Source organism: Lacerta agilis, chromosome 3 (assembly GCF_009819535.1).
Source record: "Lacerta agilis isolate rLacAgi1 chromosome 3, rLacAgi1.pri, whole genome shotgun sequence".
Taxonomy (NCBI): domain Eukaryota; kingdom Metazoa; phylum Chordata; class Lepidosauria; order Squamata; family Lacertidae; genus Lacerta; species Lacerta agilis.
The window spans coordinates 77734316-77760309 of NC_046314.1; the positions used below are offsets into that span (position 1 = coordinate 77734316).

The window sequence follows — 25994 nt, forward strand, 5'->3', positions numbered from 1 at the left end:
AGACCACCATCCTCACCTCAGGAACCCTTGTGCTTGAGTTTCGTGACACCTCAAGAGGCAGAAAACCTAGACCAATAAATGTCACAATAAGTCACATTTCAGTCTGCCACCTTGATTCAAAATGGTACCTGGTGTCCAAACGGTGGTATAACCTCCTACTTTCACCTCAAAAACCCTTGTGCCAAGTTTGGCACCCCTATATTGAGAAGCGTCCTAACATTGAGAACAAAAAAGTGGACAAACGACTTTTCCAAATACTGATCAGTATTCCAACACTATTCTCAATAAGGCATTAGTGCACAAATTTGAAAAAGTGTACAGCATAAACATTCCTGATGGAACAATTCCTCTTATGTCAGTGTGAGAGGAACAGTACAATGGTCAATGGAACTGTCACTCTCCTACCACAGACAGTACAATGCCTGAAACTGTTCAGAACTGGCAGACCCATAGCTGTTTCCCATCTACTTCCTTCTCAGGACCTATGAGTTACAGCAGGAGTAATTTACACATAGGGAGCTTAGGGACACTTACGTAGAGGTATCAATGATACATAATGACCAGCACATTCTAATGCTCTCATGCACTATTACTTATTTTATTACATTTATATCCCACCTTTCTTCCATCATGGAACTGAGGGTGGTATATATGTAGTTCCCAAGGTGGTCACCCACCCAGGCACTGACCAGATCCTGACCTGCTCAGCTTCAGTAAGGAGATGGCCTCAAGTGCCTTCAGATCATACCCTGGAACTAGATCATTCCCCTCTTGCAGCTGTGTCCAGGGTGGGTCTGGTAAATACATAAGTTGTGCTCTTAATTTGTAGTGACACAAAACAAAATATGCTTAAGCACAATTACAATTATACTGAAACACTACTGTTTTATTTTGTACAATAACTTTCATGGTTTGCTGCAACCTAGCCTCTCCCGTTTCTTTTTAACTATCAAAGCAACATCATTTTTCAGTTTACTTATACTTGACTCAAGTTGTTCTCCAAAGTCCTTTAACATGTGTGACTGTCTCTCAGCAAAATGTCGAAGTAGTTGCACATTATCTTCTTCCTGGAAATGAAATGAAATACAGAAGCTGCAGTGTGAGAAGGAAAGAATAGCTTACACCAGCAAATGGGCAGCTTAACTCAGCAAGGAAGAACACATCTGAGCAACAGTAAATCCTAAGTGGGGGGTGAACTATGAAGGCAGTTCTACAGCTTTATTCATAAGCTCTTCTAGTCTTGACAATGGAAGTAAAAGCAGAGGCACACTGTGCATTCCTATGTCCCAGTTTCAGCCTTCATAACTAAATAAACCCTCTCATTGGACAAAAGGTGCATGTGCCCTGCAATATAATACATTTACAAGTCTGAAAAACATTAAGTACTTCATTATTTGGCTCCTAGGTGTGAGGAACACTTGGGCATTCTTAGAGCTGTAGAATTTAGAGAATCAGTTAAGATATATATACCGGAGCTCTGCAGTGCTTTATTTTCAAAAGCTGGCCTCTGATCACATTCATATCCTGGTAGAAGGCTTTGAGGGCTTTAGCAAATTCTGCATCGCAGCTCATCCGAGAATTGCAAACAGGGCGAGAATCTTTTGATGCTGATTGAGTTACCTTAGCAGCTTGGGGTTTTGTAGGAGATTTTAAGATCTTACCTAAAACAGGAAGATGTGAAGATTAGTATCAACAGACAGTTAGAAGGAAAGAGCCACTTACGGCCAGAATTTTGGTGTTCTTGCTGCCCCCCCTCCAGCATTCTGTACAAAACGGTATGCGAAAGCTAAATGCTCTATACTCAATAGAGCTGAGATTCCTGGCTTTTACTTGCAGCTTTATTCTCATCTTCACTTCCTCTTAAAACTTTTTTAAATTTGAAGTTACTAGCAGACGTTTGCAGTCAGGAGTAATGCCAACTTCCTGTCCTGAGTTTCAATCGATGTAAAAAAAAGAATGCTGTTTTTGATCATTTATAATAACCAGAACATCTTGCACAACACATGTAAAACATGTTTACATAGATATATTAATGCAAAATTTGTTTGAGCCCTTGAGGTGGGTCACTACTACAATAAATCAAGCATGATAATCTCACCTGAAACCTGCCAGCTGTCACCTGTCCCAAAATGCATTAAAGTAAATATGAGCAGTTAATGCTCTACGGCTGCAATTCTATGGCCCTGGGAGGGCATGCAAGAGGACATAGTATACACTGGTACTCCCCTTCTCCTACGTAAGGGAGGGGAACTTCCCTGCCACCCAGGAAACCTCCAATACCCTGAGCCTACCAGCATTGGAGCTCTGACATCTGTAGGCCCAATAGTGAGCATGTCACAGGGAGAGTTTGGAGGAAGAACCAGATAATGGCTTGAATTTCAAGGATCCAAAGCTGCCTCAGCCATCTGACATACCTCCAAACCAGATAGACATTTAAACTAGCTTAGGCGCTGATGTAAATATCTCTCCCTTGTATTTCCTTCCTATTAGAACCAAACTATAGTTTGGTTTATAGTTTAAAAACGAACTATAAATGGTTGAGGGAATATAAGAATGCTCCTCCATCCTCAGTTCAACCCTGTTGGAAAGAGCCCAGCAGGTCTCAGGGTATGGAATTAAACAGCCTTCAGTTCCCCCTCCCACCCTCAGGATTGCAGCCGAAGAGGGTCAAATTCAACATAATTAAAGCAGAAGTAAAAGGGGTCACATGGCGTTGTGGTGTAAACCACTGAGCCTAGGGCTTGCTGATCGGAAGGTCGGCAGTTTGAATCCCTGCGACAGGGTGAGCTCCCGTTGTTCGGTCCCAGCTCCTGCCAAGCTAGTAGGTGTAAGTAGATAAATAGGTACCGCTCCGACGGGAAGGTAAACGGCGTTTCCGTGCGCTGCTCTGGTTCGCCAGAAGCGGCTTAGTCATGCTGGCCACATGACCTGGAAAAACTGTCCATGGACAAACTTCGGCTCCCTTGGCCAGTAAAGCGAGATGAGCGCCGCAACCCCAGAGTCATTCGTGACTGGACTTAACGGTCAGGGGTCCTTTACCTTTTTAAAAGGGGTCAGGTGCTTACTTTTATGGGTTTCAGTCTCGCACGCTTTCAATTTATCCTTCAGAAGTACATTTTCTTCCCTTAGAGCTCTGTTAATATCTCTAAGCAGTTCAGTCTCTTGCTCTAGTTTTAACAACTTTTGATAAAGTTCAGCAATCTGGTTTTCTGTGTCCTAAAAATAGAAGAAATTCTTATCAGAAATATGTGTGTACATATGCAATAATTCATATGGAAATGGGATTGGTTTCATGGCACATTTGGCCATCATATTGCTGCATAGCCTCCAGCTGTTCCCATGTATAAGGAAAGCCCCTATTGCCTTGAATTTGTCCCTAGTAAATAGTTACCACTTTTTTGTCCCTAAGTTTGTTTCTGGGGTTTTTTATGTTTTTGTTTTTGTTAACACGAGTTGGTAAATCTGCCATTCTTTGGGTTCTTTCCCTAGATCTCTTTCCATTCTCAATGGCAGTGGGAAAGCAATTCATTTTAACAGCAAAAAACACCTGCCATATAAGCTACATAAAATTGGGACACTGTTTGGTTATGATATTTGACCACATGCAAGAATACCAAAAATACACTTACCAGACTGGTGTGTCTCAGAACCTCAGCTCTGGGATTATCAATGATAATAGAGCTCTCCCTTGTTAGTGCCATGTCTTGCCGAGAGGAATCCAGTTGTGCACATCCTTCTGTATTATTGGGAAGATATTGCAATTATAGATTATACCCCCCACATTCTCATTCTATATCACTTTAAACATTGGTAACAATGAACAGCATGTTCCTAGAAAGAGCATCATCAGCCCCCCCCCTTAATTACCCTCTTCCCCCTAAAGCTACCTTATTCTGCTGTTTCAGGTGTCTGCTGCCACTCCACTCCTGTCTAACATGTGCCATTATGATACTGCACATGCAAGGTATCCTAGGGAAACAAGGGTGCTGGATACAGGCGCCAGCATCTCCTGGGAGAACAAGTGCACTAGACTAGGTGGGGTTAGAGTGTGGCTGCTGAGTAATGTCATTAACTTTAAATGCTTTAAATATAAGATAGGTCAAAGCCTTGTGGCTGTCGTGGTCTCACAATCGCAGAATTGGCCAGCAAGAGTTCAAAATGTTTTGTTTTAATAGTTCAAAGTGTAAAAGAAGAGCCAGGGGGATTTAAACTCAAGGTCTACCTAGCATCTCGCATAACTGAGCACTCTTTATTCTATCATAAAGGGCCCAACCACACAGAATCAAGGTACAGGGCTAAAAGTCAGCATGACCTTACTTGCAGCACCACAAAGCTGTCCAAACCTTCAATTCAGTTACAACACATACCCGAGATTAACATTAAAAGCAGGGGTGAACTGCCAATCACCTGATGTCAGATGATGTGGTGCTTTGAAGCCTTGATTGTCAGGACTTCAGAATGTAGCATGGGACTGTTTGAAAGCCCTTTTACAAACAGCCCCATGCTGCTGTGTAAACATGCAAAAGCTGGAGGTTCAAGGAGAAGTGCAGGGCAGCTTGAAAGACCTTTTGCTTTCACCATGCCACAGTCTGCTGCTTGTAATGCAGAACAGCAACTAAGAGCACAGTGCCCGAGAGCTGAATCAGGCAGGTTTGGTTTGACAAGACAGGAGGGCCAATACACAACAGGGTGATTGGTGAGTAGGGGAATAAAGCTGATAGACTGTGGCAACAGAGTGGAGGAGAGGAATGGAAATAAATTCTGTAAAGAACTTCATGGGGCGAGGAAAGGGAGTTGGCCGTTGATTACAGCTGATTAAAAACTTCAGGGACATTTCCACACACTGTCCAACAGGAATGGGAAAGAGGAAGTGCCATGAGCTGGGCACCACAAAGATTTTTGGGATAGTAGGTGGAGTGACAGGAGGTGGTGAAAATAGCCGGGGGAGGAAATGACTCAAGGTATGATGAAACAAAGGTTTGCTTGATTGTCCGTGGGGCAGCTTATGGCTTAATAAACTATTATTGATCTGTGGTTTAATGAGATGTACATGCCATGCCACTACAAGTTGGAGTAAGCAAGCCTAGGCAAGAAGGACCAATAGTTTGACTTTGTACATGGCAGCTTTATGTATTTATGTTATCTTTCCAAACAAAAGCCATGCTTTTAGATACAAAGTACTGAATATAAAGGTGTAAACATAGCTTTATCAAGATAAAAAGTCAAAAGCATACCTTGAAGCCCCCACAAGTCAACAATTAGAGCATTTTTCTGCAAATAGTTCAAAAAATCATGGGACATATTAAGGGTTGAAAATTTTACTAGCTCTTCTATCTTCGGGTTCACATTTTTCCAAACAGGCTTTGTGTATAATGAGCACGGGAGATCATAAAATTTATATCTAAAATAGTAAAGCAAACAAAGACCCAATTAAAAACTAAGGTCTGTGCCCAAAGAGATCAAGAGCTTGAAATATGACAACCTTGAAGCAACATTTCAAGGTTAGATTTTCCTTCCTACTTATTACTTTAAAAAAATTGTCTTGCATGCCCAATAAATTTCATGAAATGGTTTCTTAATTTCTTTATGGCAGTCATTTTTAATACCGTTTTTCGGCCAAAAATGTCACAATTTCCAAAAATACATTTCCCTTGAAGATATCTGCGACACAGTTCTAATCTTGACTACTTCACCTAGCAGGCATTGGCGTCCACAGAACAGAGTTTACTAGGAAGTTCTTCTGAACAAGCTTCATTGAAATCAGGGATGGGGAACCTGTGGCCCCTCCAGATAATGTTGGACTCCAGCTCCCATCATTCCTGGCCGCGGCATATGATGGCTAGTACTGATGAGAACTAGAGTCCATTAACATCTGGAGGACATCATATTGGCTACTCCTGGTTTATAGTGCTGTGAAATACAGGAGTTGAAAAAAGCACAGGTGGATCCTGCAACAACCCATGGAGTTGCCATGGAGATCATTATAATCTATTATTTATAAAGCTAAATTATTTACTAAATCAGCAACAACAGGAAAGAGACCAGAAAGTCAAGAATGGATTTAAGTGCATAACTGAAGAAATTCAGATAACCAACATTATCTGAAAAGATTACTATCTTGGGTAAAGTTTACATGCAAAAGAAAACTCAGTTGTGAAATTGTTATTCACTCCAAAAAGCCAAACTGAGAATATTTCACAGGAAGCTTTAAACTAACAATACCCAATCTGAATCCCTCTCTGTGCCACTTCTTTTATCCATTTGACTCCAAGGCATTGTAAAATGTGAATTTGGAAATCAATTCTTTTGCCCAGCAATTCCAAAGGATCAATGACCATATCGTCTTCTCCAAAGGCTCTATTTAAAAATAAAACGGGGAAAATGGGAATTAATATGCAAGATGGTAGTGACTTTGATCTTATTTGGATGTAACTGTAAACCACCACTGCGCTCTGGACTATAGAGCTATTTAGGTCCAGCAATAGTCCCAATTTAACTTGCAATACAGTTTCTCCCCAAAGCATACCAATTTCTCCCACACCTGATGTCATATGTGTCATCAAATGTGGGGCATGTAAATATCATATTGGAACTTAAAGTATACCTTGAATTAATCAGCTGATCAGTGCTGCCACCAAGCCCCACTGATATCAGAGATGCTACAGAGTTGCTACACAGGCAATTGGGTTTGTTCTCAGCTTGTCAGCTGATTAAGTCCAAGGCTACTTTATAGACCAACAAAGAGATAAGGTAAAAGATAGCAAACCTGTGTCCTTCCAGAGAGAGATCAAACTTTATTCGCATTAGCCAATGGCCATAGCCACAATAAAACATTACAATGTATACAGAAAAGAGAATCTCGATATAAAAGCACATTTTAAAATCCTGAATCATCCATCAGTTAGTGGCCCTTATTCTAATTGCCCCTGCTATGAACAAGATTAACCCTGACTAAACAACTCCAACACTTCAATGGTTCATTTCACTAGCAAAGGCTGATACAAACTAAAGATTTCACAAATTTAAATACAAAAAGTCCAGCAATCATTTAAACAGGCAATGAATCATTTAAAGGGGCAATACACTAGTACAATACAACTGGGATATTAGGTATTTAAAGGTATAGCACATCCAAGAGGCCAATACTTATAGGCAAGGTACCAGGTTTAATCTTGTATACCTCTTGGTGAGTATTTCAAATTTATTATCATATTATTTCAACAAGCTTTATGCAATGTTCATAGAATGCACTATTATTATTATTGTTATCAAAGATGAAGTCCGTTCCTTGATGAAACCGTAACCATGAAACGGGGGACAACAAGCTAGCCCCCCGTCGGAGACAGACGAGGACGCCTGAGAGACTTTGCACTATCACTTTACAGTATATAAATATTGCACATCGAACTCTGCACCTTCAGAGCTGATCATTTGGATAATAAGCCATAGATCATGCCTTCGAGTAGATACTTGCATACATGTTTTATGTGATTTCAGTCTATTTGTTGATATAAATAATTTCTAGTTTAAATATTTTCATAATATTCTCGTAGTTCATATTGTAGTGTCTTTCACGGTTTTGTGTATTTTATATCCTGCTATGAACCTGGCAACCTTAGCTGTTATCTGCTCATTTTGGTCTGATAGAAGAAAGGACATTATGGCCGTGGTTGGGCGCCCTGGGATGGTTTAATAGGAGTGGGGTGATGATCTCATTCCTCAGATCTTTGTAGAGGGTGCAAGACAGGAGGACGTGTGCCACGGTTTCTGTACTACCATCACTGCAGGGGCAAAGTCAATTCTCAGGTAAGATCTTTTGGAATCGACCCTCAAGTACAGCAGATGGCAAAACATCCAGACTTGCAAGTGTAAAAGCACGTCTATATTTTGGGATAATAGGTTTATGCAGATATGGAGCCAGAGAATCGAAATGGGAGGGTGGAAAGTGAGCATACCAGGGGCAGAATTTATTTATAGTGGCCAGGTTATTCTGATGCTCTATGTCTTTTAAACGTTGGCCAATTAGACTGTTTGCTTTGGTAGGGCCCATCGTGAGCAGGTGTTGTGGGGATAGGCCACAGGAGAGGAGTTTTTGATGAATGGTTTTAGTTCAGGCGCTTTTATGGGAGTCTTGAAGTACTAGAGATAATAAACCGGGGGGGGGGGGTTGAATTTAGGCAAAGCCAGAAGTTAAAAGTTCTTTGCCAAATTCATACTTCTACTGAAGGAAGATTTGCCTCCAGTCCCAATGATGCATTTGGGACGCATGGCGGGACAGAAAAGATCTGCCTTAAAAACTTTGATTGAACGGCTTCCAAAGTGCTAAGGTGGTTACCAGTCCAAATTTGGGCCCCATACAGCATTTTGAGGGCCATAGTTTCCCCATCCCTGGACGAGGTTAAAACTGATCTAAGTATGACCCTGCTCTATGGGCTTGGAGTTGAAAAATGCTGCACATGTGTCAGAGGCAGGACTTTGTTAGTGATGGCCTTGCACTTGTGGGTCTCATTCCTTGTGGAAATCCATATGGCTCCATATTATTAGCTTTGCTTAAAACAGATTTTTCTTTCAGTCTGCAACTTACTGATTGCCATATTGGATCAATTTCTACAGTTTAATGGGTGAATGTTTTAAACAGGTGGTTTTATTTGTTTTATTTCACAACTGTGCACCACTTTGTGAGGGCTATTATGCCCAGAATAGTCGTTTAGAAATATTTATAAACAAATGTATAATAAATTTATACCTAGTCAGACTTCAAATGTTCTCTGTCACAGAATTTTTATCTGCAAGCTTCAGAAGATGCAGTAAGGAACAAGGTTGTCAAGTTTCTGCCTCCAAGTTGTTAAATGTATAGGCATGTTTCCTAGGTAGCAGGAAAGATACAGCCCCTCCCCCACCTTCTGCCCATTGCTCCATCAGCCTCTGCCCATCCTAAAGTCATGTCTGTTGTACAACAAATGGGAGAGGAAAGTAAGCAACGGTGCTGGCCAATCAGTGAGGGAAGGGGAAGGCACAGCAGCGGCATAATTTCTTGGTGCATCACAGCTTTTAAAGCAGGCGTGGCTGACCTTTGCCCCTCCAAGTGTTATTGGACTCCATCAGACCATGGCCAACAGTGAAGGATGACGAGAATTGTAGCCCAACAACAACTAAAAACCCACAGGTTAGCAACCCCTGTTTTAAAGGTAAAGGCATAAATCTTCAAGTTAAGCCCAAGTAGCCTTTCAAGAAAACAAACAGCAGATGCTCACCTGCCATTTGGAGAGCATGGAATTATATTGATAAGTATGATGGCTTCCTCCATTCCTTCAGAATTCAGGAGTTCTGTTTGTTCCTCAAGTTTCATGCAATAAGCAAGGGACTGGAGCCAGATGTGAGCAGATCCTAAATGGATTACTTCCACGGGATCCCAGAATGGATCGCTTTCTTTGTCAACTTGCACATCTTCTCCATCTAAGAAACGCTGATAGAGCTCTTCCATTAAAAACTTCCTGTTGATGAACTTGGGTTTTGACCAAACCCAAATCTAGAGAAATGAGGTGACTTGAATTATTCTAATCATAAGGTTCATACTGTGAAAACTAAGTTGTGTTTCCAAAAAGCTTATTTATGGGCTACACATGTCTTGAACAAAGAATACAAAGAGAAGGGGACAAACTTGGGAGACCAGATCTGGGGCTTTGGCATCAGAACCGGCAGCTCCCCTTGTCAAACTGGAACCAGCCATTGAGACAGTAGCAGGGAGGACTTTGACTGGGCAGAGAAAGCCCAGCTGGTGTAAAATAGAGTAGCCTGTGAAGCGTGCACCATAGTCTTTCTCAATACAACTTGCCATAACTAATGGTTGAGACTACTTTACCTGGTTTGTAACTTTGTGCGCCACTTTAACTATGATCTCCTTTTGCAGATCATAGCCTCTAGAGTCAGAGGAAGCCAAATTTTTCACTTTCAGTTCCAAAATTAGGTCCTGTTAAAAAAAAGAGAGAGAAACCACACCTTATCAAAAATGTTTTTCTATAGCTGTCTAGCTTTTGATTTATAAAGCTAAAATAGATAAATGTCTCAAGAATCATTAAAATTGGGTATATATGCAAATCACTATAGTGCAAATTCCTTTTTAATTGTATAAGAGGTAGATAACATTAAACAGTAGGGTGTTAATAGGTAACATAGATAGATAGATAGATAGATAGATAGATAGATAGATAGATAGATAGATAGATAAGCTCTCATGGTTTAAGAAATTGGACTAAATCACAGCAAAGGCAGTTATCTTGCAAAAAAGAAAAAAAAGGGAGATGCCAAGTAGTTCTTGTGGTTGCCTTCTCCTGTCTAATAATATAGTTTTATCTGAAATATCACAAATAATAAATTGTGATATTTCAGATATTTCTGAAAATGGAGAAAAACTCCACCATCTTCCACCAGCAGACTTCCACTATCTCCCCCTCAAAAAAAGAAAAGTAGGCCTCATCCTGAAACATAGTACAACGTAGTGCATATTGAACAATGCAGGCAACATAGCCCATAGCTGCAGCACCAACACGGGCTGGAGACCCAAACGCAGAGAGACAAAAATCATCAAAGGCACTGGAAAAGTTAGTCCAACCCCTGAACACACTTTCAGGAACACATATTGTTAAATGCAGCCCCTCTCTATTATAAGAGGCATTCACTTTATGTACTCATTTTGTTTCACCATGCAGTACAGGGTTGAGAATTAGGCTTGCAAGCTTTATTCTCAGCCGTACAGGAGGAGCCTTTTCTCCTGAAGAAAATAAATTTGTTATTTCCCATAGTTCAATGGGATGATCTCTGGTTTAGACACACAGAATTACCCAACAGGTGTAATCAGTGGACTTATCAAGTCTGTTGAACTAACAGGATGACTTTCGCCTGCAGTAAACAATGGCACATGCAAACTTACCTTCCTCAGCTCCACACTCATTTGATTGGCTTCAGCAACCAAAGGCATTAACTTAAGATAATCATGGAACACAGCAAGGACACTGGGATCTGGCTTGCCATCCTTCCTGTTTGCAGCACCTTAGGAAAAAAAGCCCCTTATCATCAAGTCTAGACAAAAGCAGTTTTCATGGTTACGGCAGAGAAATAAATGACTAGGTTATTGAAATTTCAGCTGCTGTGCATTGTTGAAACATACAATAATCATGCTAGATTAAGATTGGATGAAGTCCTGGAACTGTGCTAATTAGCAGGGTTGGACTACCCAGAAAAATATGGACATTTATAACACAAAGATACATCACTCTGATTAAAGGAAGCAAAATTTGATGCCTATGATGCAAGCACTAGGTCCCCTTTTGCAGCCATTTTATGCCTCCTCCTATATCTGCAGAACCGTCATGGGAGCTGCTGACCAACCCAAGTTAGGAAGTGGGCAGAAACAATGAGAAGTTTAAAACACAGTACGAAACTGCACGTGCTTGAAGTATTTTCTTTTTTTGCTAATTTTATTCAGTGGTGTGTGGGTGTGTGTATGATCCATGAAATCTTATACAGTAATAAATGTGTTAGTCTTTAATATATTTCAAGGTGTATTTCTGGATACTTTATTTCTTGCATTCCTTTTGGGGGGGAGGTAGGGGGTGCCTTCTTTTGGGAACTCCACTAGGGGCCCCAACCACCTTAATCTAGATTTGTTCATAGCCTATTAATTTAGCACCATGTTTAATTTGTGTTTGGATTAATATATTCACCATACCCTTCAATCAAGTTATCAGGGTAGGTACAGGTAGCTTACCATAAAATACTAAGGTGTAATAAAATAACAAATAAGCCAGGAGCAACAAATCTAGAAAAGCAACAAGAAAACTAATATATTATAGTGCTTACCAAGTTTATCTACACTGAAACCTTCTGCTGCTGCCAATTCTGACTGAATGAAATCATAATCGTATCTGGTCAGGTCCTCGCTGGTGCGGTCTGAAGGTGGTCCAATGTAGAGGTATGCACTATTTGACCCCAAAATAATACGGTCCTGAGGGATTGAGTATACAGGACTTGCTGAAAGCCTTTCTACTGCACAATTGATTGTTAAGCATTATATTTAATTATATTTTCAGAGCCTGAAAGCTGTCTTCAGAAACCTGGTCTTTACACAGCAAAAGTTAGTATAATAACTAAGAATCTGAGCTCTATATACACAGTACACCGAAGCATGGGGAAATGGTTAACAAAGAACTTACCAGATGCTGCAGTTTAGTTTTCACAGCAATGGGGACACCATTAACTATGACTTTACACTTATCCCGAGGTGTTATAGCAACTTTACCATCAGCATTTGTGAATGTTGCATGCTTATCCAAAATGCTGAAAGACAGTTGTAAAGCAAGCTATTCAAAACCGTGACAGACATCTTTCACTGCACCACCAGAGTAAAATTAGCATTTCTTCATTTCTAGTAAAAATAGGGAAGGAGAAGTAAGGCACCAATTGGAATAAGATGCAAGGAGAAGTGGATAGGAAGGGTCTCAAGCTCAGAGTCCAGATGCTTTCCATGACACAGGTCCTAAGCTGGATCCTTCACAACTCCAATTAAAAGATCTCAAGGTCCATCTGCCTAAAACCTTGCAGAGCCCCTACCATATGGAACAAACAGTTAGATGGGTTAGATAGACAAATGGTTATTAATATTATTATGTATTTTAATGCAAAAGTAGGCATTAAATAGGTGTAAAACCCCAGCTACAATAAGCAGAGGAAATGAGGTCCCTTGTGTGTTTGAGGCTGCTTTCAAGTTTGTTTGGCATTCCCACTTCTCAACCATGTAAACACAGGACTGATGCCCCGGTGGTTATATGACCCTCACTTATAGAAAAGGCCAAATGATCCAAGACAAACTAAGAGAAAGCAATAAATTAAACCCACATCAAAGTTTTGAATAAAATATCTCGCAATGTTAGACAGAGCCTTAGTGACAGAGACAGGTAATAATTTTAGTAGCCATCATCTAGTAGCATATTTATTGTTTCTATCTCCCTCCCAACTAATTATAATCAAAACCAAATAAAGTTACATTGTTGATGAAATTTCCTGCAGAAAAGGAATAAGCTCATCTACATACCCTAAACCCCGGAGAGTTATTGCATTTGAGGATGACTGACCAACATCCGAAGAACCTGAAATAAAATGTTTCCTGTGTAAACTTTGCTTTGGAAAACTGTAGTGAACATCTTTTTTACGGTGTATATAAACACGATTCCCTGTGAAATGCTAAAGGCAAGAACAATCTGGGGGGCTAACAGTGAGCTTATTTGGGGGATATAATAGCAGTTGGTTAATTTAAAAAAAAAAAAAGCTTTATCAATATGCCAGACAATAAATTAGAATAAGGGATACATTTAAAAGCATGCATAACTGAAATTGTACATATTAATCTCATTTTATTTTAAGCATTTGTATGCTGCTCCATAACTCAATATTCTGTGGGTAAGCAAATACACTGCCCTATTGAATTACCCTTTCCTCCCTTCCATCTTGTCTCCCCAGTGGTAAATGTTTTGTTTGCAACCTCCTTGGAAAAGGACTCACTTGTTTAGGTTACATTACTCAGATGTGTAATAATATAAAATGGATCACCCACCTGAGCAACACACATTTAGCACTTAAACAAAATAATACCGTCTTGAATGAAATATTTGAGAACGCCCGAAAGCTGAGGGTCTTCATTGATATTCACAAGATAAGGACATGTCTCCATCATCCATCTTTCCTGTGGAATTAATTAAGCCTTATTTCAGCACACTCTTCCCACTAAATGACAGCCAACAACGCATGTGACACAAGGCTTCCAAATAACTAGTCTCTTCTTTCCAGAGATTGCACCTGCTATCATAAACAAGGCTAGCAATTCTTCCTCTGATGAAAAATTTAGCTACTTTAATAAAAATGCTCAAGGTTAAATGTAATAATAGGTAAGAATTCATACAGGACATAGCATCTGTGTGGCTATCTGTAACCATAGGATGCAAGAGTTCCTGGACACCTACCCCCCCCCCGGTCATTCTGTCACTATTATGTTTCTCAAGACTAGATAGTAATTGCATGGACTCCTTGTTCCTATATTTTTGGTACCTGATAACTGATCACACTGCCCCATGACCAAATACATGTTTCTGCAGCCATTAGCAACATAGAGGCCTTTTTCGCAATTGCTCTTTCCCATACGCCTGCATGCATTTTTAATTTGTTGCACCCAGTCCCTACCCCTATATGAACTCACCTGGCCCCTACAATCACAACCTGAGGCCCTTTTTCATGTGCCCCCTCCACGAGAGGCCCAGAGGGTGGCAACATGAGAAAGGACAAAATCAGGTGGTGGCTACTTGTTGGTGGAATGCTCTCCCTAGGGAGGCTTGCCTGGAGATATCATTCTATATCTTTAGGTGCCAGGCAAAAGCTTTCCTCTATATCTAGGCCTTTGGCCTTTAACTATCCATGTTTTTAATGTATTACTTTTCCCTCTTAGTTTTAAAGTATCAATGTGGAGCTTCTTTTTGTCTGTCTGTCTGTTTGTAAGTCATTTTAGATTGCCCTGGGCAAGATACAGCAACTAACGAATTATTATTATTATTATTATTATTATTATTATTATTATTATTATTATTAATCTTCCTTCAGCACTGTAGTTCTGTAGAACGATATTTTCTGAGCACACAAACTGCAACATTTTATACCCAATAAAATGTGACACATTCCAAGGGTTGTATATTTGCTGCTATGGAGGCTGCTATAAGCAGCATAGCTAAATCTTATTAATATATCAGCCATTGCTCACCACAATCCAGTACTGTAAATTCTTCAAGTGAAAGATGCCAACCTGTATTGTAGTACATTCCCCCACCAGCAAGAGCTCTCTCATTCATTTCAATAGGAAAGGAAGTTTTGAGCAAGCATCCTTTTCTGTATGATGGGCTGCCCTCTCCCTTGAAATTAATGGGGAAGCCTGCTTCCACAAGACTTCCAAGTCCATGGTATATAGTCATGCTAATTAGGTACATATTGTTTTAAAAACATTCAAAACAGGACGGCCTTTCTGAACCATATCAAACGAACATTTCGGGCACAGCTTTCCAAACTGTGCGTTGCGACACATTAGTGTGTCGGCTGCATTGTGTAGGTGTGTTGCACGAACACTCCCCCCACTCCTCCCAGAGCTGGAAAGGGATTAGTTTAACCTCTGGTTTGCTAGTGAAAATGACTTACTGTGTTGCGAAATGATGCATGTCTAAAAAGTGTGTCACCAACATGAAAAGTTTGGAAAGCTCTGGTTTCGGGTGTATGCACACCATACATTTAAAGAACATAGCTTCCGTCAAAGAATCCTGGGAACTGTAATTTGCCTCTCAGAGCTACAGTTCCCAGCACCCTTAACAAACCACAGTTCTCAGGATTCTTTGGGAGGAAAAACAGAATTTAACTGTATGGGTCCAGCACTTTTCTCCAACAATGGCTACTTTAAAAACACTGGAAAGTTCTCAAGCTGAGGAATGATGGAGATGGAAATCCAGTGTCGAGAAGTCTTGACCTGAGTTACTGCAGCATATTGCTGCTCCCATTCTTTCCGGGCTTCTTCCAGACGATATTCCCAGGTAGCCTGAATGGCTTGAATCCGCAGCTCATTTTCAGCTAGCAAACAGCGAAGCTCTTCTGGAAGGAATAAACAAAACTAAACTAATTACGGATGCAATAGGGGAAAAAAAACCAATTTTAAAAATCTAATTTATAAACAGTGTTCACTCTTTCTCTCTCCAAATGAATTCTGCGGTACCTTCTTTAAGCCACCCTGAAATAGCAGGCTTGAAATACTCAGATATTTATGATTCTTATATATTCCGTAACTGAAACAAACAGTTCTTAAGCACTAGTGAAATATTTATCACTAGGAACTTTAGCCGTACGTTGAAGTGCTTCTATCCTACCAGAAAAACTGATGAAAGGTTTCTGGATCTATTTTACAACCCCTAATTTATGCATATTGGAGATCCTTGAAGTAACTTTGGCTCATATTACCTATGTCACGTGGTAGGCACTGTATTACAAATATTGTCTACTTATAAGGTCAGGTATAGAGTATTTTATATAGTATTTCAAGGCCTGCACTGCTTGCAGAAGGAATGATCCTTTTTAGACTGAAGCTCAAGCAGCACCGATCCTGTGAGGTTCAGCCTGTTTTTAGCTTTAGAGGGTGTGTGAGGCCATTTGCTTCAGGCAGTGCATCTGACCACCTACCCACCCCCACCACTGCTAGCCTCACTGGGGGTTTGTCAATGCCGCCAACCCAGCCCTGTTGCCCGCACAGCTGGCGCTGCGCCCTCACCACTGCTGTTGCATTGTAGCAGCAGTGCAGGCACAGCGACAGGTGAGGGTACAATGTGTGGTGACAGAACTGGCACCAGTGCAGGCACAATCGCAGGGGCAGAAAGGGGGAGGGGACCTGGATCTGCAGGGGGGCATGGGGGGGGCTACACTGAGGTCCACTCATGACCAAGCACTACAGGGAGAGGTGGAATAGCTACCAGACTCATGCTTACAAGCAAGCAGGCATATTTGGTGTCAGTAGTGCTGTAACAGTGCATTACAGCACTGCTGCTGCGTAAAGCCCGTGCGTGAACCTGCGAGGCAAATGGGGGAGCTGGCAGCTGCAGGAATGCTGCCACAAGGGGGCAGGCAACATGCCAACCCCAGTGGGCCCCAAATGCCTCAGCGTTTAGCTCTTGCATGTGAGTGATCTGTTTCTAAGGCAGGTATAACATGCCTAGCTCTGTTCGCCTTAATACACTTCTGATAGTCTCCTTCCCTTAAAAACAATGGGTTGGATTCTAAGGACCACTACAGCCCTCTCCACCACCTCCCTGAAATCTGCTCCTGAGGGGCTGGGTGATCTCCTGAAACAGATGGTAGATCCTCTGTGGGGCTGTAGCTGGAGGGTGGGGGGTGGGGGGAGTGTGCTAAAGAGAGTGTGCTTGAGCTAGGTGCCTCAAAACCCAAGCCACTTTGTATAAGTCTCTCAGAAAAGGGAAACAATAAAAATACAGCAGAAAGGTAACACAAGGTCTTCTACTCCATGGGTAGCCAAACTAAGGCCCGGGGGCTGGATCCGGCACAATTGCCTTCTAAATCCGGCCCCCGGACAGTCTGAGAATCAGCGTGTTTTTACATGAGTAGAATGTGCCCTTTTATTTAAAATGCATCTCTGGGTTATTTGTGGGGCCTGCCTGGTGTATTTACCGGTACATAAGTAGAATGTGTGTGCTTTTATTTAAAATGCACCTCTGGGTTATTTGTGGGGCACAGGAATTCGTTCATTTCCCACAAAAAATATAGTCCGACCCCCTACAAGGTCTGAGGGACAGTGAACCGACCCCCTGTTGAAAAAGTTTGCTGACTCCTGTTCTAATTAATAAATGCACGAGACGTAACCAGTAGATCAGTTTTCCGTCGGTCTTCTGCTTTTTCCAATGAACTTTTTGAGTTATTTCTGTTGAAATCTATAATATTGATACAGTGAATAGTATACTTTATTTATGCAAGAGTACAGGCGGTTATGTCTTGTGTGTTTATTGACCCCTGTTCTAATACAATAAATGTGGTTTCTTCCTCGAGAATACTTACTTGTTTCATCTGCTACCGTTTTACCAGAGTTTCCAAGGCCTGACAATCTGGACAACAGATGATAATTCTCTGCCTTCAGCTCATTTATCAGTTTTGCAGTTGGACCTGCATTTATCACAGCTTTGTTCTTTATCTTTTTGGTTCTTTCAGATATTAAAAAAGGGGGTGGGGAGGTGACAACGACTATTATTGTGCTGTATAGCAAAAGCAAATAAAATAATGAAACGAAACACACACACACCAAGCTTCAGTGGCAATTTGGGGGATAGTCATGGCAACATGATTTATTGTATGCTGTGAGGCCCTTGTTTTCTCTTGTAAGATAATAAGCAGCCCAGCCCAATTCTCGTTCTCCAGACAGTGAGAAAAAACACATCCCAGTCTCCCTTAAACTGCTTCCCCTCCTCAACACTCCCTTTTCCCTGGGCTGCAGCAAAGGATTGACATGAGATATAATTAAAACACAGTAATGACTTAATTTCCAGAGGGGTTCCCATGTTACTTTTCGCTGCAAGACTAAGACAAAGTCTTGTGGCAGCTTGAAGACTCACAAATTTATTATGATTTAAGCTTTACTGGAGTATAGTTCACCCCATCGAATGCATGAAACATTATTATGAGTTGCAGATAAATATACACACAGGATTGAACAAATGCACTTAGAAATAAACGAAATGTAGAAAACTACAGATGGTAATAATTAAATTCTTAACAGTAGCTATTCACAAGTAGTAGTCAATCCCATATAAATCCCCTAAATGTGTTCTAGAAGTTAACTTGATTTGGAAAAAGGAACAGGAACTCTAATTCAGGAGTATGCATTTAAAACTAACCACAGAGCCTAGGGATTGCCAATCAGAAGGTCAGTGGTTCAAATCCCCGCAACAGGGTGAGCTCCCATTGTTTGGTCCCAGCTCCTGCCCACCTAGCAGTTTGAAAGCAGGAAGGTAAATGGCGTTTACGTGAGCTGCTCTGGTTCGCCAGAAGCGGCTTAGTCATGTTGGCCACATGACCCGGAAGCTGTCTGTGGACAAACGCCAGCTCCCTCAGCCTATAGAGCGAGATGAGCACACAACCCCAAAGTCATCTGTGACTGGACTTAACGGTCAGGGGTACCTTTACCTTTACCTAACATTTCTAGGGTGACAACAGTGGATCAGATCTTGAACAGGGTAATATGTGCCCACACAAATAAGTAGCAGCTAATGATTATTTAATTTCTTGCTCTCCTTTGAAATCCATTCCAATCACTTCTCTTACAAGATGTGAAAACAATATACCTCTCAGCATATCGCAAAGTTGACAGCGTCTCCTCATAACACATGTCTGCTGGACTAATAGCTGCAATCTGCAAATATGTTAAAGGACAAGTTTCTTTTCAGTTATTTGTTCTCTACTGCGACTACTACTAACAGAATATGAATTGGTAACTGGCAGACCTCTTAGCCAAATAAACCTCTCTCAGATAAATGTTGTAGTTACAGGTAGGTAGCAGTGTTGGTCAGCTGTTGTTGAAACAAAATAAAAACTTCTTCAGGTATCTGAAGAAGTGTGCATGCACATGATAGCTCATACCAAGAACAAACTTAGTTGGTCTCTAAGGCAGTGTTTTTCAACCACTGTTCCGCGGCACACTAGTGTGCCGCGAGATGTTGCCTGGTGTGCCGTGGGAAAAATTGAAAAATTCAAGAGAATTACTTTATATATAGTCAATATAGGCACAGAGTTAATTTTTTTAACATTTTCTAATGGTGGTGTGCCTCGTGATTTTTTTCATGAAACAAGTGTGCCTTTGCCCAAAAAAGGTTGAAAAACACTGCTCTAAGGTGCTACAGGAAGGAATTGTTTTATTTTTTATTTTGTTTAGATAAATGTTGGTAACAGAATACTGTAAACAAAAACAAAACAAAAAATAGATAGCAAGCCATGCTGCTCCATTGTGGGGGTGTGGGGGTGGAGAACCTCCAAAATAAGAAGTAGAGAAACATTTTTAGGAACAACCAAACTAGCAAACAAATTTTGTAAAGCAGAAAGACTTTGTGGCTTTAATTTCACGCCAACTTTAGATCTGCTCCCTGTCTCCACCTGCCCTGTTTTTCTTCACATTCAACTTAATATGGAGTTCTGAAAAACATGAATGCTTAACACATTTTTGTGTGACATATGGGCTGGTCGTAATTGCCTTACTGCATATTCTGGAGTTTGCATTAATGTTTCCACACAGCACCTGTTTTCCAAGAATGGCTTTGACTGCACATATACAGGAGAAAGCGGTTTCACGAATCACTAATGTAGCCTTCGGCAACCTGTTGCCTTCTAGTCGTTTTGTATTACAACTCCCATCCTCCCCAGCCAGTATGTGCCGTAGTCCAAAACATCTGGAGCTTTACAGGTTGCTGAAGGCAGCACTAACATGACAAGACACAACAGCCTTTTTACTGCAGATGATATACCTGCCAAGATAACGGCTTAAGAGAATCTGGCTGTGAAATTCTAAATGCCTCTCAGTAATTGATTTTTTTTTGGGGGGGGGGGGAGGATAAGATATGCAAATACAGTTCAGTAGCCAGGGCTGGGGAAATATTTCTCATTCCTAGGTGATGTAATCCAACTCCCAAGTAGCCAGTGTCTCATATTTTTCCAGTCCTTTTTTACTGCACCCAAATAGCAAAGAACACAGAATTATGTACACATCTCAAATGTGTTTACAGAACCAGAAACTACACATTTTCATCTTGCTATAATTTACCAAATTGCTATAATTTACCTAATTTACCCAAAAAATAGCTTTACCATAATAGTTCTGCTATTTCCTCCCAAAGCAGATTGCAAGAGTTTTGTAAGAACTGAATTTCTATATGGGACGTGCAATACTTTCTTCCCTACAGCAGCCTCAGCCAGGGCACTGGAAGAACAATAAATGATAGAAGGGAAAGAGGGTGAACAGGAGATTTATTTCTTTAAAATCAATCAATCATAAATCCGAGTACCATATTCACTGAATATGTTGCAAAGCTAAGGAGCACAAGAGTTTCTATTTGTTACTGTCACATGTGAGAATTAGCCATTTAAGGTCACTAGATGGGATGTGGGCTGATGTTCAGGAAATGCTAAAAAAAGTGGCAATACTTTTTAAATAAAAGTTTAATATCCCAAATAACACATTAAAATATTTATTTGTCAAAAACACCCCTTAAAGGAAGTTAGCAGACAAGTGAGATTCTCTTATCTCTGAAATAAGGGCGTACTACTCAGGGAAGTTTCTAAGTTTGGATTTCTAAGACTGGAAGCTTCACATATATATTTACTATAAGGATTTAAATATATATATAGATATGTACCTGGTACTTTAAAGACTAATGAGCAAAAAGACAGGAGCCTGCCCTAAGATTTAAAGATACTATTCATGCAATACCCAAGGGATGGTTAGGTCACTTCACAAAATCTATTTTGTACCTGATAACATTTCCTAAGGTGGTCAAACTTAGATTTACACGTGACCCCTCCCTCAGCCTGTCTCCTTCGGATCCTGATGATTTTTGTCTTTCACTTCCAGCCAAGTCTACCAGGTTTATAATGGATTGCTTAGTGATGTCTTCTCTAAGAAAAATCTACAAGAAGCAGCATTGGGGAAAGGAAAGAAGGGGAACTTCATCAGTGCAAGTCTTTCAAGTTCTCCTCCTCTCGACCGGCATTTGCAGAGGAGACATTACTAATGGACTCAGCACATCCAACTACAGTACATGTGTCACAAGTTGATAGGGCTCTAACCAATCAAAGCAAAATTCTGTTGGCTCAAAACAAAATAAGTAGTCTCCCAGATTTCAAAACATGCAAAACAAATTCTTGAAATTGCAAACCTAACACAAAAGATGGTGTGCCACAAGCCAAGCCCACAAAATACCAGATAGCAGCTCAACTCTCAGGTTTTGTCCACATGTGCTAGAAACTCTTGCATATGCCACTCTTGCCACAGGATCACTATGCATGACCTATTAAAGGAGTCCTTTGTTTTGATGGTCTGCAATATTTCCATGGAAGTAGCACAAACCTCACAAGGAATCCAATGCTTTAAGATCTAACTCTCTACATACATTTGGCCACACCTAAGGTATTTTGTACATACCTGTTTGAACTGAATGGTGATGACCATGTGAGAGCGACTGCTGGTGGCATTCATGCTGGTTGAAGCAGTGGTTCTTATTTTGGTACCTTGTTCCATTAGCCTCTCAATTTGTGCATAACTGTCGCAGGGCACCAGTTTCAAGCCATCCACATAGAAGCCTTGCTGTTGATCTTCCCGTAACTTGAGTCCACCCCGCTTCTTGATTTTAGAGAGCAAGTCTATAACCTTGGATTGCAAACAAAAGTGTCTTATTAGAGTAATTTTTTAATTGAAAAGAAGGGGAGTTCCTAGCAAGATTTTATCTGTATACAATTGTGTATATAGTTGGGATTAATTGGCAAAGGAACAGTATATTTCAGAAGTATTTTTTTAAAAAATACTTGCAGTAATGCCACAAAAGCACATCAAATAATCTCACTCATGGACAAAAATAATTGCACCCTTGGTACATGTAGCTAGAACGCGGGCCCATTTCATGGTTTATAAAACAATTGCAACGCTGTGTAGAACTGACAAGTTGGCAGGAAATACGGGTACTCTCGAGGAGTCACATGTGATCTAAAGCAAACGTGCATATACATGAGAAATAAATTCAATGTTTGTACACACTGTGCACGTGACCCCCCCCCCCACACATGGTGCCCATGCTTCCTAAACTATACAGAACACCTACAATATACGTAATTTTAATAATAACTTTCCCAATAATAGCCATCACACTTGCAGGAACTTGAATATACTCAACACTTTCCAGTTAAATGCACCTGACTGAGACTGCCAGTTTGCTATAAATTCATTACTCAGTTAACACAAGGAGATGGACAGCCCGCAATGCATCTGATACTAGCCTCAGAGGATGGGGCTTATAGATTAAAGGGGGAAGTATTTTGGTTATGTATACAAGCTTGTGGAAGCAGCAATACTTGAAGAATGAGAATCCGGCAGTTTAGTATAGAAATGGTTTCTCACCTCTCACCCAAAGTGCTATTAGTCTGGCATTACTTCTCTAAATATGAGACTACAATAGTGTTTGCCCATACAACATTGAAGGTAGGCTACTTAATACAGGTGTTTTCCCTCCCCTCGCCGAGACCTGCTTCTGCAAGCAAAGCAAATCAATCAATCAATCATTCATTCATTCATTCATTTATTCACTGCCCAATCTTGAATATGCAAGATTGGTGCAGTGTCACATGACCTGGGTGTAAATGACTGGGTTTATTTTTGAAATATTAACGCCTTTCTGAACAAATTTCAGGTTCTCTGCTAATAGAAAACATCCTTCCTTGCATAGGTTCTAGGTGAGAAACACTGAAAAGTAAAAGAATGAGATAGTGTCATTTATTCCAATTACCTGTTCATTGTAAATTTCCAGCATGCTAAATGTAACCTGCAGATTGAACAGCGGAATACAAAAAGTCAGTGTTTCTACTATGAACAGTTTAAAAATCAATTTAGCAAAATTCAGCAATTTCATATGTCGATCTGCACTGAGTGCACTGAGCATACTCAGCTATAGTGGTTTTTTGAACTCCCTCCACACCCAGTTTCTCTCTTTCTTATTGCATTTTATTCATACTCTTGAGACGCCAACAGCTTGAAAAGTTGCTTTTTAAACTGATTTTTTTTTAAAAAAAAGATCAACTCTCAACAACAAACTAATACAGCTTATAACTTTGTGATTTTATACACACACCCATAATAGAAATTATGACTTTTTTGTCACTAGAATCTTTGTGTGATTAATCTCTATGGGTTTAGCTATTCAGAATCACTCCTTTTAGGGCCTAATCTGTATCATCCTTCATCACCATGGCAGAATATGTTTAGGTTACATATATACACCCCTGAAACACAAAAACTGCAATTAATATTGCCCAAATATAGAATATGTTTTAGGCATCGAGCAACGCTGGAATTTACAAACTTTTATACAACATGAACAAACCTGATATTGCTTGTTCTGCTCTTGGTTTTGAATTGTTTCAAAGAGCTCTTCACACACCACTGGGATTATGCCTCTGTTTGCACCATATCCAATCATGGAATAGCTCTTCCCTGAGCCAGTCTGACCATAAGCCAAGAGGGTAGCATTGTAACCTTGCCAAGCGCTGTCTAGAACTCCCTGCCCAAGGTCACGAAAAACTTCCTGCTATAATGGGGTTCAAAAAATAAATAAATCTAAGTAAGATTTAGAAGAACACACAAATAAGCTGTCTAGTGCACATCTACATAGGATCTTACTTGCCTGCTCCAGTGCTGCCTTAATATGCAGGCTCAGAAATGTAAGAAAAATGGAGAGGGTGCAAGGTAACCAGTACAGCTTTTCATGTGCATGTGAGTTAGTGCAACTATTTTGGGAAAGGTATTCACAGAAATAAGTAAAATCACAAACCAGAATATACAATGTAATCCATGCCTAGGTTTATTAACAATCTTCAACATAACCTATTACACAAAGAACTTACCACCTTTCTTCTGGTAGTTGCAGAAAACTGGAAAGGACTTGGATCACTTACACATCACACAATGGAAACAAAACGTATGGACAATTGTTTTATCTGAGAAACTACCGTAGCTAATAAGAGTACAAGCCCTGAATGACATATCTGATGTGGATTATTTTTTTAAAGGGCACTCCTTTATACAATAATCAAATGAACACCCTGATCGCTGGCACCCACCGACTGCACACATAGACTTAAGAGAACATTTGATGCATTAGTCTTCTGTTGTGGTGGGAGGGGATGGGAAGGCAGGGGAACAAATTATTTTGATAAAGGTTATGTTTGTGTTTTCCTTTAAAATCAGTAAAATCTTTGAAACAGAAATGTGAGGAAAATAGTCCTCAGTACCAGAATAGATGCCAATGTGTGTGTACAGTGTGCGCTATTGGACACACTGGGAAGGACATTTTACTTCTTTTGGCGGCAGCCCCTTGGATTATCATGAAGCACTGCAGGTATGGGTAGGTTGGTCTTGGCGCACTGACCATACCAAATGCTCCAAAAAGTTCAACAATAAGGTGCTCTAACACTGTGCTCAGAGCAATGACAGTTGTAAACATGCAACCCAAGTGCAGATGTGAAAATCTAGGCAAAGGAACTGGGTTTTTTAATTCAGAACTTTAGTTTTCTTACTGAATCCAACCTCTGCTTTACCATCCTGTGAAATGGTCCTAGTGCAGAATGAGTAATTATGCTTTTAGCATTGCACTGCGAAAGAATAGATCACTATATGAAATGCATTTTACCTGTCCCGCATATTTGCTGTTTGGCCCAGCTGAAATTAGCTTGCCATCTTGGTCCTTTAAAAATCCATTGTGTGACCAATACGCCAGGTCAAAGGTAAACGTTTTTACGTGGCTTGGATTCTTGGGATCATGTATGCTTGTAGTGCTGCAATTCATAGAAATCACACATCTGCTGCCTGCACTCTTCTCTCTCTATTGAAATTTAAAAATTCACATTAATATTTAAAAATATGGTTCAACAATTAATCCCTCTTCTCATTGAGCTGAGAATTGTAGCTCTGTGGGGAAAATAAGGGTCTCCTAACAACTCTCAGCATCTTTAACTACTGTTCACAGGATTGTCTGGGGGAAGCCGTGCTTGTTTAATGTGGCATGATACTGCTTTGAATGTATAGTACAGACAGGGCCTTATTCAACATTTCATCTATACTGGACATTTCAAATGGCCATTTATAATGTATCACACACCAGAGTCCTTTGAAAGTGTTAGATATTCATATAATGCAGTACCTCCCATCTCTATACACATAAATACACAAAAGGGCCCTGCAACACTACAATCCAAAACCCAGTTGGGTAGCAATGGGGCTGCCACTGCATCTTTGCTGCTCACTCTGGTACGAAGGCAGTGGGGGAAGGCAAATAGCTGCTCCAACCTGGAGCTAGCACAGCAATTGGGCCCGATGACATCAAGTGATGAGTGGGCCCAACTCAGCCCCTCACCTCTGGAATGCCCTGCTTCAGAGCTCCCTGCTGGCATCATTTCTACCAGTGGACCGAATGAAGAGCTCTGTGCCATCAGAATACTTTCACATCAGAGGCAAGCAGGGATGCCTCTATCCATACCTCCCATAATAATAGAATCATAGAATTGCAGAGTTGGAAGGGACCAAGAGGGTTATCTAGACCAATCCCCCGCAATGCCAGAATATTTTGCCCAGTGTGGGGCTTGAACCCACAAGCCTGAGTCTCAAA

The 25994-nt window shown here is 40.6% G+C and overlaps 1 protein-coding gene across 3 annotated transcripts; it reads right to left on the minus strand.

The window, feature by feature from the left end:
- Window positions 1-859: 859 nt before the first annotated feature.
- On the minus strand, window positions 860-25225 carry LOC117044048 (kinesin-like protein KIF28P). 3 transcript variants are annotated; one of them, XM_033144402.1, is made up of 22 exons: window positions 25020-25225; window positions 23715-23918; window positions 23121-23156; window positions 21767-21991; window positions 21097-21251; window positions 20434-20545; window positions 18921-18988; window positions 17641-17783; window positions 15554-15675; window positions 13648-13738; window positions 13091-13145; window positions 12213-12336; window positions 11860-12004; window positions 10931-11049; window positions 9863-9970; window positions 9255-9529; window positions 6223-6357; window positions 5235-5401; window positions 3630-3736; window positions 3066-3216; window positions 1471-1661; window positions 860-1067 (listed from the first exon to the last, which is right to left on the minus strand). In XM_033144402.1, exons 1-22 carry the CDS (start codon window positions 25173-25175, stop codon window positions 906-908), a joined length of 3051 nt encoding a protein of 1016 aa, XP_033000293.1. In that variant the 5' UTR covers window positions 25176-25225; the 3' UTR covers window positions 860-905. The 3 variants fall into 3 exon arrangements, with proteins under 3 accessions (XP_033000293.1, XP_033000294.1, XP_033000295.1); XM_033144403.1 differs by lacking the exon at window positions 23121-23156; XM_033144404.1 differs by lacking the exon at window positions 1471-1661 and having other exon boundaries at window positions 932-1067.
- Window positions 25226-25994: the final 769 nt, after the last annotated feature.

What these genes read in the sequence shown, in the direction of transcription:
- LOC117044048 (XM_033144402.1), bottom strand. Translation starts at nt 25,175, where the DNA reads ATGAATTGCAGCACTACAAGCATACATGATCCCAAGAATCCAAGCCAC. An exon ending in ACTTTGCGATATGCTGAGAG is followed by an intron (nt 17,784 to 18,920) that starts GTATATTGTTTT and finishes AATATCTGAAAG; the next exon opens with AACCAAAAAGATAAAGAACA. An exon ending in TAAAGCACTGCAGAGCTCCG is followed by an intron (nt 1,068 to 1,470) that starts GTATATATATCT and finishes TTTCATTTCCAG; the next exon opens with GAAGAAGATAATGTGCAACT.